Genomic DNA, 12526 nt, shown 5'->3' on the forward strand with positions numbered 1-12526 from the left:
TTTCTTAAAAGCACAGGCCCACCATCTTGGGGATCTTGAAACCTACAATGTAAATAGAATAATTGACATAAATCTCAGGACACAAACCTTGGTTCATCCCTTTCCTGAGTGCTCATCAAGATGTGCTACAGCGATAAAGGGGGCACGCTGCTGACCACGTTTCCAATTAGCCGCTCTCCCCCGCAGCAGAGAAGCGCTTCTGCTCATTTCCTCAAGCTAGCAGAGAAGGAACGCACACACAGACATACACACCCACCACTACCAAAAGGCAGCAGCTTCAGAACTGGAAACTCAGCCTGACTTCTGGGCTTTCGCCGGACGGAAAACGCGAAGTGGAGTTTTCCGCAAGTCGGAACCGGAGCCGCGGCCTACGGCTGCCCGCCACCGCGCATGTGCTGCCCAAAACCCTTCAAGCTCCGCTTGAGTTCGGGATGGCTAGCCGTCTGAAAACCCGAAGTGGAGTTGTCGGATGTCCGGAAAGGAGCCGAGGCCGCCCGGCGGCACGCTACGGCGCACGCGCCCTCGCCCCTCCCACCCGGAACCGGAAGTAGGCGCGACCGCGGCCCGGGGCCTGGCCTGGCCGGGGCGTCGGCAGCGGCGGCCATCTTGGCTACCCGCGGAAAGGCAGTGTGAGGGGAAGAAGTTGTAGGGTGGGGGCGGGAGTGAGGAGGAGGAGGAGGAGGGCCGAGAGAGCGGAGGGGTGGAGGAGGAGGAGGCCGCGGCGGGGCAGGGCGGGGACAGCCTGCCGGCCGGCCAGCCTGCCGGGCTTGCGGAAGTACTAGGCTGCTGCTCACTCGCTACTGCTCGGGCTTCCCACAGCTCCCTCCCTTCCTCCCTCAGGACCGAGGGCGGCCCAGGCCAGTGCATGGTCAGCTAGCTCCCACCTCCATCCCCGGCCTCTAGCAGCACGGAACGGGCGGCGGCGGCGGCGGCGGCGGCGGGCGAGGAGGAAGATGGCGGGACGGCTGCCGGCCTGTGTGGTGGACTGTGGCACGGGGTACGGCGGGGCTTCTCTGGGTGGGGGACACTGAGGCTGGGGACCGCTGGAGGAGGGAGATGAATGGGGAGGGAGGGGGGTGAGCCGGCCGGACTGGCGAGGGCTGGTGCCGGGAGCCTCCCTCCCTGCTCGGGTCGTCTCAGCCCTCCCGGGACGAAGATCTTTCCAGGCCCTTCCCTCCTGAGAAGGCCGGCCGGCCGGCCGGCCCACCTGGCTTTCCTTCCCCTTCCTCTCCCTTTGGGATCTTGGGGGACTCACAGGGGACCGCCAGACATGGGATCAAGGAAAAAAAAAAAGAGAGAGAGAGAGAGAAAAGAGAAGCGCTCCCTTCTTGCAGGTTTTGCAAGATCGCTGTGACAACCCTCAATCTCTAGGGCGTGTGGGTGGGGAGAGGGAAGAGCCAGGCTTGTGAAGATGGAAAGCTGGAATGGGGGCTTTTGCAGAGGACCCCGTCCCCCGTCCCCGTCCCCACGCGCCGCCTGTGTTCCACCCGGCACCCAGTCCTGGCCTCCTCTCCCACTACCCAGTGGACCAAGTCACATTTCAGTTCCAGCGAGGAGGATCTCATGGGGTTATTGCTCTTGCCTCAAAAAAAGTCCCTTAGTGAGCAAGCGCGCTGCAACTTCCTCAGTTTTGTCAAAGCCGCTTCCTGCTTTCCGTCTTTTATAGCCTTATAAGGTAGTTTTTCGTCTCCAACGTTAGCACGTCTTGTTAGAACTTTCAAAATTAAGCAGGTTGCAGAAAGAGTGGATTCTGAGTGCTAGGTATCGGTGTGTTTGAATTAAAAAAAAAATGTTCTCGTGCCCACGGAGGGCGGCCGAGAGGGAAGAGCAGGGACGCACCCTGGAAACTAAACGTTTACGTTCGTTTTGTGACAGTGTCCTGAATGCCGAAAGGAGGCATAGAGGGATAAAGGAATGTATAAATTGATTTAAAGTAATTGTTTCTGATAGTAGTGTGGTTGACTGAAATGGCTTTAAAGTGGTGGTTTTGTATTAATGAAGCTTTTAGAGAGTTACAACTTGCTCTGTGCAGTGACTTAGAGAGAAGACTTCATTTTTGATATTCTAGGTTGAAATACTTTGTGGAGAGACTCCTGTGTTGATGTCTAACCCTCAAACACACCAGTGGTTTTGAGGACAGTTGCCAGCCTTTCCCCTCTTATTCACTGTTCCACGGTAATTTAAAAGATGCCTTTCCCCCCACACTAGTTAGTCTGTGTAAATTCCTCCAATCTTAAGTCTCCTGCCTTTATTTCTAACGTACCATCCAGGCAGCCGGAAACAACGGATATCTTAGTTTTTTTTTTTTTCTTGGAAAATACTTAGTCTTGGAATTCCTATGTATTTCTTAGTTGACATCCTATTAAAGTTAGATTTTCTTTCAACCCAGTCTCATTCCCCTGAAGCGTTTCTATATGTATATTTAAGTTTATCCTTTCATATAGTTTAATTGGTGAATAGATGAGTGAATAGGACTTTTCAAGTGCCTTGTATTGAAGTTACAGATACTGCTATGTAATACTTCATGCTTTATAAATGATTGTTATTGTTAGGAAATCGTGTAGTCATTGACCACCTTATAAATACTGCCGAGACAGCTTAAATAGGATGTTTCTTTTTATGCATTTCTTTTGAAATGCAGTCTTGGTTATTTTTGAATGAGTAATATTGGGTAGCTCATTGAACTTAGCTGTCCCTAAGTGACCTTTTTTTTTTTCTGAGAGGGTAACCTTGAATTAAAAACACACGTTGAGTGACCAGGAGGAGTGGTGCCGCTTCTGTGTCGGCTATTTCTGTCCAATATCTCAATTACTAAATCATTACATTACTACACTCATCTCGCCTTACAAGGATTGGTTAGCTGGACATTGATTTATGATACAGATTGAACTGATTAAAGTCATGTTCTCTATTCAGTATTTTTACCTTTGATCACAATCTGAATTTCCCAGTTTAGAGTTCTGTTTATTTTGCTTCTCAAAAGGATTTTTGTGTAACATCCCCTACCCCCCTCCCAAGTTGGGTATTAAGTATAGCAGTTTAGAAATCATACCTTGAATTTTATCAGGAAACCCCTCTCTCAGTGACCAGGATAAATAGCATGTCCAAGACTGACTAACGGAGTTTTTCATCTAAATAACTCCCCCAAATGCAGCAGGTGCTCCTTTAGCTTGTGTTTCCCCTCCCCCATGCTTTAGCCATTACACGCACCTCTTAGGTGGCTATCGTTATGCTTATAGAGTGAGTGAAACATTTGCTGGTTGCCCATCCCATTTCATTAAAGAATTTAGGCAAAAAGTGATAGTCTGCTAATCTTGATGGTGGTCTTACATGCTGTAAGAGTTAGGACACATGAAGTTTAATTCCAGAACTTTAAATTAGGAATCCTCCAGCATAATTCGTCATCAAAGATTCATCATCGTGACCCAGGTTCAGGTCATGGAGTATTTTTCACATACCTAAAGAATTAAGAAAGAAAGACTTACTTCATATCCATATCATGGCAACATACTTTTTGGTCTATATTGGCAAAGTATTGTAGAATAAAATTCCTGCTCAGAAATCTGGTTGCTTCAAAACAAAAGTGTAGGACTTGGGAGTGTAGTTTAGGATAGAGTGCCTCAACATGCACAAGGCCCTGCTTCAGACCCCAGTCAGACAGAGGGAGCAGTGATGAGAAAAGCAATTTTTAAAGCATGAAAAGGATGTAATGCTTGGGTAAATAAACTTACTGTAAGTGAGTTTCATTTTTGCCTGTTTTCACTCATTTCTCCACCATTGCATTGTGGACTTTCTTTTCTCTTTATGTATTTTGTTTTTCACTGAGAAACTGCTTTAGTGGGTTATACCCACTGATTAAATAACAGGTTAATATACAGCCTTATTTTGCAATCTTGGATATATTTAAATAAATTATAGAATTTCTCAAATCTTTTTTTTTTTTTAAGCAGTCTTCTAACTGTAAGCACAAATATTTTTGTTGGTTTTGGTAAAAGTAGGGTCTTTATAGTTCATCCTGTGGCCAAATCCTATTAGTAAAGAGGAGTTTGAGAGCAGTGAGAAGCCATGGATGAGTGAAAGCATACTTAGGAAGTTTCTCTTTCTTGACTGTATTCTGTTTGTAATGTGTTAATAGTACAGAAGGCAGGAACATTCATAATATCTTGATAACAAAGATTCTTTGAAACTCTTACTCTTGATTACTTGTGTATGTTGTTTAAGGTAATAGACACACTGCTGTTGAGAAGACAGGTTCTTAAGACTCCTTTCCTGCTAGCATCTTTACTGCCTGCCAGGTTCATGTTACCTAGACTGACTTTGGGATGCACTGTGTAGTGACCTTTCCAGGGCTATTGTTAAACAAAGTTCAGAATTTTTATTCTTAAGAACAGAAGGGAAAGGTTGGCTACTGGTGAATCCAATGGCCAAGGTTTTAGTTTGTTCTATCTTAATTTGACTTCTGACAGCTCTTTTTGCTTTTTACAAGTGAGAAGGGAGAATATTACCTTTAATATCATTTAGTTAGTAGGTTGTGGAGTAGCTGCTTGAACTAAGTTCTGTATTTGAGCCTGTGGGGTTCTTTGAGCCCCCTTTTAGAGAATTATATACATCAGTCTTTCTGTTAGTAAAATTAATTCAACCTAACTCTTGTTTACAGTGATATTGTAAAAATAATTCTAGCCTTATGAATTTGATTCAATTAGTGAAATCTTTTTGTCTTTCTTTAGACTTTTCCCTGAATATTTGAATTTCTACACTATCTCCTTGTTACTTAAAAAAAAAAGAAGACTGGGGTTTCTCAGGAAGTAGCTACTGTTTAGTAAGAGCATGTGCAAGGCCTGTGGTGAATGCTGTGTATCAGCTCCTCACCCTTTCCCTTCTCCTTGAGCAGTGCTGTTTGTATTATGTAGACAAGAAACTTAAGCTCCAGGAGGTTAAACCACTTGCCTAAGTTCAGTAACATGGAACCTGAAGGATCAACCATGGACAGTTTTTAATTGTTTCAGTGTTTTGGGTTGGGAAGGAATTAATTTATTCGATAGTTACTTGAGGATGGTTGAGGTTTACTTTATACTTCCCAGTAGTAGTCCAGGCACTCTTGGAATTATAGTAAAAATATCTAATACAGACTGCCCTCATGAATCCTAATCCTAACATTAATCATTAACAGTGGTGGATAAAGGCAGGGTTCTCTCAGTTTTTGTTTTTTTGAAGTAATCTCACCGAGTAGCAGTAATCACTGTAACTCAGGCTGCTCTTAAACTTGCAGTGATTCTCTTGTCTTGGTTTCCTGAGTGCTGGGTTGACTGTTGTGAGCCACCACAGGCAGCTGATACTGGCAGTTATCAAACACTAGATATGTGCTTTTCAGATAGTAAGAGCTGTTTTCCAGGTTTTCAGGAAAGTGGTGATTGTGGTCAGGAAGTCAAGCAAGCTGTAATGAATGTCAGATTTGAGCCATCCTTTCAAGGAGCTGGGTAGATGCACAGGAGAGCATCTTACCAAGGGAAGGAAGGAAAGCTGTTTGTGCACCCTGCTGATTGGAAAAGTGGCTGCTTGTCCTGTACTGCTTGCCTCCTTCGTGAGTTTTGGGCTGTTGGATAACATAATGTAAGTTTAGATTTTATATGTGAACTGACATTTCCAACATCTCCTGTATTAGGTTTTATATGTCAGCAAAACTTAATTGTAAAAGAACTCTACTTGATAGGGAGTCCAAATTCTCAAGGAGAGTAGTTGATGCTGAAACCAGGACGTTTAGTCCATTTACTGAGTGGAATGTAGTAGGACTGTGTGGAGGAGAGTAAGGTCAAGCAACAAGGCTTGGTGTATGGCAGCAACTCGATCTTGTACTGCGAGATCTGCTCCTGTTCACAGTGAGTGAATGTGAAACAGGAATAGGAGTATGCCTTTGCTTGGTTCTTTCTTTTTTTGATACTGAGTCCCATGTAGCCAGGGTGGCCTGGCACTGTTGTCCCCACCTCTTGAGCAAACACCAAGGTGACTGGCACCACCACACCCAGTTAGAGTATGGTTTTTAAAACTCTGTACACAGTGTGTGGAGTCAACGAGCGTTTGTTTCAATGGGCTTCCTAGATGAGTCTACTCATGTTTGTTGAGAATACAATCTTCACTGAAGCTTCCGGGCAGCCTAGAGCTCACTTCGTAGCTCAACTCAGGGCAGTCTTCCTATCTCAGTCTTCCAAGAGTGGAGATGGCAGGTATGAGCCAGCACACTGTTTCCTGGATGATTCTCAAGCAGCCTACTCAGCAGCCGCTTTGCGGGTGGGTAGGGTCTAGTGGGGTAGGTACAGTTTGCAGTCGGCTGGTGGTGGTAGGGTGGAGTGGACAGTGGATGTTGGAAGACTGCTGCTCTCGTCTGCACCTCCCCTTTCCCTGTGCACTCTTTCTTTATGGCTTGCGAGGAATTGAATTCAAGCCCTGCCACGGAAGAACCTGTCTGCTTTGCACCCTTCCAGTTCAGAAGGTCTTTCTTTTCTCACTTAGGGTTTAGTAGTTGTAATTTTCTTCCTTATTTAGTTTTATAATGCTTAAAAATGGTTTCTTACACAGGGCTCGGCACATGGGGAGAACATGGTATGTTGCAATTATAATCATCAGTTAGCTCCCTCCTGGTTTTTTTTTTTTTTTGAATTAAAGTTTTTAAGGAAAAGAACATGATGTTTTGTGCTTATTTCCTTATCTCACACAGACCTTGGCCTTCTTGCTGTATCTGGTGCAGTCAGTATGGGTTTTGCTTATTTAAGAGGAGAGAAGGCAGTACAGCTAGGGTTTGGAATTAGGGTTGTAAATTCATAAATGAGGATTTCACGATCCTGACCTTGAATGATTAGGACGATACAGGAGTTAGCCTATGGTTTTTGTTTTTGTTTTTTAACATTTATTTTCTGGGGTGTGGGTGTGGGCCCTGGGGATGAAACACAGGGGACTAAGCTTGGCAGCAAGAACCTCTACCCACTGGGTCATCTCCTTTGCTCAGGAATTAATTTTAAGAACCTTTAAATTTGGGAGACACAGAGATGGCTCAGTGGGTGAAGGCACTTGAACCTGGCCTGACAGCGCGCACGAAAGAAATAAATACTAAAAAACAAAACAGTAGAATCGGAATAGTTGTATTTGTAATGCTGTTTTGTAGCTAGAAATGTCCTTGAGGAGTGAGAAATAAAGGGACTTCCTTAAGTCAGACATTCCGACGTTATGAGTTTGTAGACTGGCTGATAAATGAGAATTAAAAGAGAAAAGAACAGAAAGATAGAGTTGCAGTGCTTCTTTAATACGCCGGCCTCCTCCGTGTGAAACAGCTTCTGGAATGTCATGACGGGAGCTAGGGAGCCAGCGAGTCAGTGAGCGCCTGTGGCTTGTGAGTCATACTCTATTTCATCCTGTTTCTTCTGAGAGGCAAACTTTTTAATCAGAAGGGGAATATCTCAGAGTTGTGCTAAAACCCCCTGTCCAGAAGTCCCACTCCCCAGCTCCCCTACGAGTGAAATAGTTACAATGTTGTCCTGGAGGCAGAAGTGTGGAGTGGCTAAAATTATCATCAAGCACATTTCTCGAAGTCCTCTGGTTAATAAAAGCATTCAGTGCTCTCTGTAATTCTATTGGAACTTGTTAGGGTTTTAATGACACTACCTGTCTGTAATAGCCATATGATAAAAAAGGAAGAACTAGCCACACTACAACATGTGCATTCTCACTCACCAAGCCCTTAGAATATTCATGGATTAACCAGTGCAAGATAGGTGATGTTTTAAATTTGGTTCTTTGGAATAAGAGAGTAATGTCTATTACTTTGTGTTTGGTTGCTGTGTGTGTGCCTTCCATAAGACACAAAAAAGACCTGTCATGATCATGGGAACAAAAAAGACAGATGTCATCCCTATGTTCGTTCTCAAAAGGCGTTTTGTGATATTGTAAACGTTTGTTTGCTTCAGGGTTTTTTTTTTTTTTTTTGTCCCAAATCATTTCTGATCCATTGCCTTAAACTCTGCTGTTTGCTTTTTCACACTTGTTCCTTGAAACCAGTAAAGGAGTGGCAGTGAGTTTGTGTGTTGTGTGTGTCTTCACCCTTTCTACCCTAACTGGTTTCTACCCTAACTGGTACTTGAGTGTATTGAGGTGTTCTGAGGCTGAACATTCCACCATTTTCTTCCTAAGTGCTTTTGTTCTTCTTTTAAAAGATAATTTATTTCAGTTCCACCGTCTAACAAGCCACGGCACTATGCATTGCCTTTCATGAAAGTAAGGTAGGTACTCTTGAGAAAGGATGTCTACTTCTTCTTGAGTGTTCACTATGAACAAAGGGTTACCAAGAGGAGGGATAGCAATCCTGAAGGGCATTTAGGATACAAAAGACCTTATAATTTAGGCTTGATTTTTTTTTTTTTTGATATTTGTCTGAAGTAGAAAACAAATGCTTGCTTAATTAAGTTTTAGAAATTATTTTAAGTAAATATAATGTGTTTTATAAGCATTTTTAGAAACCAATTACTTTGTTACTTTCATAAATTAAGTGAAATGTTAATAATTTTTTTTCAGAATTTAAGTGACATACCTAATAATTCACATAGAATTAATTACAGAACTGAGCACTTATGGGGGCTTTTCTAGAAACACAAAGCCAGCGCTGCAAAGGAGAGAGGTGTGTAGTGGTGAGCTCAAGCATGCATTAATTGAGTGACTGTGGTAATAAAGCCTTAAAGCCCTCCCCCAGTGATACACCTCCACCAACAAGGCCCCATATCCTTTTGGGGCTGTTCTCATTCAGATAACCACAGATACTGAATGGGTTGTGTAAATCAGCCATTTTAAGGCCCTTTTTAAGTTTTTGGGTTTTTTGTTTTGTTTTTTTTTTTTTTTTTTTTTTTAGTTATTACTCTTTCAGAAATCCTACAGAAGTAGATACGATATATTTTAAAGATATAAGGATCATGAGGTATTGAGTAGATCTAGAGCGGTGGTTCTCAACCTTCCTAATGTTGCGGTTCCTTATGTTGTGGTGACCTCCAGCCATAAAATTATTTCATTCCTACTTCATAACTGTAATTTTTCTACTGTTATAAATTGAATTGTAAATATCTGACATGCAGGATATCTAATATGAGACCCCTGTGAAAGCATCATTTGACCCCAAAGGGTCACAGCCCACCCAGGTTGAGAACCACTCATCTAGAGTTTGAGGAGCAATGTGCAGTCCGTCTAGAGATTGCCCCTAGTGGGAATATACTGTACTCAGTAAGTGGTTAAATTTTTAATCCAGATAAGAGATTTCTTCTTAAGCATTCATCCTTTAAAAATTAATTACCTAGCGGGGCAGTGGTGGCGCATGCCTTTAATCCCAGCACTTGGGAGGAAGAGCCAGGTGGATCTCTGTGAGTTCAAGGCCAGCCTGGGCTACAGAGTGAGTTCCAGGAAAGGTGCAAAGCTACACAGAGAAACCCTGTCAAGAAAAACAAACAAACAAACAAAAACAAAATTAATTGCTTTTAGAACTACTAAATTCAGTATAAACATGGAATGTGTAGGAAGGCTATAGTGATCAATTACAATGCAAGTTAAATGATAAAGAACTATGTGTGGTCCATTTCAGTATTCTATGAGTAAATATTGTACCTAAGGGTGTGTTGACAATTGCAGATTAATTTTCCTTAGTTCAATTAAGAAGATAATTTCTACTATAGTTAAATGTTAAAAGTGACTATTTCTGTAGTTTGAAAGTGAGTATCTCTTGAGCAATGAAATGGAACTGCTGAGTTTGATATGGTGGTACATGCCTGAACCCCAGCACTAGGGGAGCAGGAGGTTGTCCTTGGCTACATAGTGAGTTTAAGGCTAGCCTGGGACACATGAGACCTATCAATTCTTTATGTTAGAAACTATATGAAACAAAGTGAAATGAAAAATGGAACTTAGGAAAGTAAATTCCTCTGAAAATGGAAAACTAGACTGAGAGAACTTGCTGTTTGGCTCTGAAATAATGATTGTGTAGGTTAAATGAAGCCAGTTATTGGAAAGTAGAATCAGGTTGCTGTTTCTGGAGTACATGGCATATTTGGGTGTATTATCTAAAAACACGAAATTGTAATAAAGACATGAATGTTTACTGTTCAAAAGTCTTTGTAATTTTGCTTTATAATAAAGGGTAATGGTGATAGCAAATAATTAGTAATGGCTGAAACTTTTTTGTATTTAGAATATCTTTCAAAGGCATTGTAATCTGTTGTGGGAAATTGTATTTAAAGACAAATTTTTGTCTCCTGTTGTAGTTTTTTGTTGTGGGAGTGGAAGTATTCCCTGACTGGCCTTGTCAGTATGTGTGAATGACCCTGCTCATCTTGTTTCAAGTTCTAGTTCCATAAGGGAAGTTATTTGAAAAACAGATTGAGCTTTTAAAAAGGGGAGATGGTGCTGGACGGTGGTGATGAACACCTTTAATTCCAGCACTCAGAAGGCAGAGGCGTTGGATCTCCATGTTGGAGGCCAGCCTGGTCTACATAGTTAGTTCTGGGACAGCCAGGGCTATGCAGAGAAACCTTGTCTTGAAGGAAAAAAAAAGGTGGGGGGAGGGTGGCCTTTAAAACTGATAGGAAGACTGAAAAGAATCAAAAGAAATATACCTACCGTATACATTAGTCCCACTGTAGACGTTTTTGGATACAGTAACATTAGAACAATTATTCTAGTGGATATAAAAGAAAAGAAATATTGAGTGCAGGTGCAAAGAAGGGAGGTCTGGACAGCAGGAGCCCCATCAAGGATGTGCTGCAGAAAGAGCGTGAGTCCTAAGCTGAGACCTCACTTCACGAAGGATTCAAAGTTCTGGCAGACTAGCTGGAGTTACTAGACCATGGATTGGAGAGTTGTACCTGATGTGTGATGACATATTCTTTTCCTCCTAGATGAGACAAGTTTTGCCTCTACCAAGACTTAATCCTCAGCAGTGGTTCTTGTCGATTGGCGTTGGAAATTAGATTCTGGAGGGAAAAAAAAAAATAGCACTCCCTACAGTGGAAAAGATAGAGAAGACTAAATATACAATACATTCTGTATGCCAGGCACTGTTCCAGTTGTTTTTCATATGCTAATACATCATATACCTAGGCTCTGTTTTAGTGTAAACTGCTTGACAGAAATCAGGCATGTTAGGTGTAACATTTAAAGGCTTTCACACGATTGAGTAGTTTAGCATAGTCACCAGGTAATACGGTCATCATCACAGTTAGCTGGGGACATTTTCCACACTCTGCTCACTAGCAGTCACATTCGTTCCCTCTGCCTGAGCTCAACCCTTTGCATGCATTGATCCACTTTCTGTCTTTGATTTGTGAACTTTTAGGATTTCACAAAAATGGAAGCATACAATTTGTGGCCTTTGTGATTGACTTTCATGAGGGAAGTATTTACTGCTGTAATCTCTGCTGTTTGTGATAATGGACAGGTATTGTCTGAGTGATTGGGAAGACAATCTTGGAAGAGATTATTCCAGGAATGGATAGAGAGGCATGTAAGGAGGTCTGGAGGACAAGTCATTTGGGAAGGAAACCACTGATTCTAAGAAAGGGATGATGTCTGTTGTTACTTTTAATTTTATGGAAGGGAACTTTGTGAATTTAGTGTCATTGCTTAGACATTAGAAGTCTGTTTCTGTGATCATACTTCTGTCATTATAGATGTTTGTAGGATCAGGATCCAGGCTTCCAAATGGTGGAACCCCCTCCCCTCCCCATCCCACCCCACCCCATTCAGTTTTTTGAGACAGGGTCCTTCCTAGGGGAGTGTAGGATAGCCTGGGACTAGTTCTATCAGTCAAGTTGGCCTCAAACTCAAGAACCTTCTACTCTAGCCTCCACATACTAGGATTCCAGGAGTGAGCCATTGTACTTGGCTCACCTGTGTGCATTTGGTCCTAAGTTCTGGCTAGATTCCAAGTTTGAACTTGAGGGCACTAGAATAGTGTTGTCTCTGTTGACTGAGAGTTCAGGTTTTCTCCCAATATTCTACTAGGTTTTTTTTATGTAAGGTTGAACATTTACTTGCAGATGGTAAGAAAAACTCTGGAGTTCTACAATTAGAAAAGCTTTCTAAGCAATTTTAATATATTTCCCCAGCTAATGTTTGCTGCTTGTTGGCAAGTTCTGTGAAATAGCTCGGACATTCTTATTCTAAAGTTCCTAACCCTAGATTTTGCCCTTGGAGTTTGGGTCCAGAGTGAAGAAAGCTGTGGCAAAGCTAAAGCCAAGCTCTTTACAGGGGGTGCATTGGGATTCATCTGAAGACCGCTTTCATTTCCAGTTGGATAATCATAGCTTCAAGTTGTGTGCAATGTTTTATGCCATGTAAAGGCAGAAACAGGCTTTTCATAGGCTTCTTTCAGCTACTGAGAAATTGTAGAAAATGGCTTCACAGAATTAGTGGGATGAAGACCTTCCATGTGCTATGACCTTGTGTTTGTTGTGTTGTGCTGTCTGCTGTAAAAGTTGTGAAATTCGGAAAGAAAGAAAACAAA

General features: G+C 42.4%; 1 protein-coding gene across 2 annotated transcripts in view; it reads left to right on the forward strand.

Annotated features, from left to right (window-relative positions):
- The first annotated feature begins 555 nt into the window (after positions 1 to 555).
- Positions 556 to 12526, forward strand: part of Actr3 (actin related protein 3) — a 46374-nt gene continuing 34403 nt past the window's right edge. The window contains exons 1-2 of one of the 2 annotated variants that reach the window (XM_028874912.2): positions 557 to 629; positions 841 to 997. In XM_028874912.2, coding sequence (XP_028730745.1) covers positions 954 to 997 — 44 coding nt within the window. In that variant the 5' untranslated portion in view covers positions 557 to 629; positions 841 to 953. Of the gene's footprint in view, positions 998 to 12526 lie in introns of both variants that reach the window. The other variant, XM_028874911.1, reaches the window with a different exon arrangement.

Source organism: Peromyscus leucopus, chromosome 15 (assembly GCF_004664715.2).
Source record: "Peromyscus leucopus breed LL Stock chromosome 15, UCI_PerLeu_2.1, whole genome shotgun sequence".
Lineage (NCBI taxonomy): Eukaryota > Metazoa > Chordata > Mammalia > Rodentia > Cricetidae > Peromyscus > Peromyscus leucopus.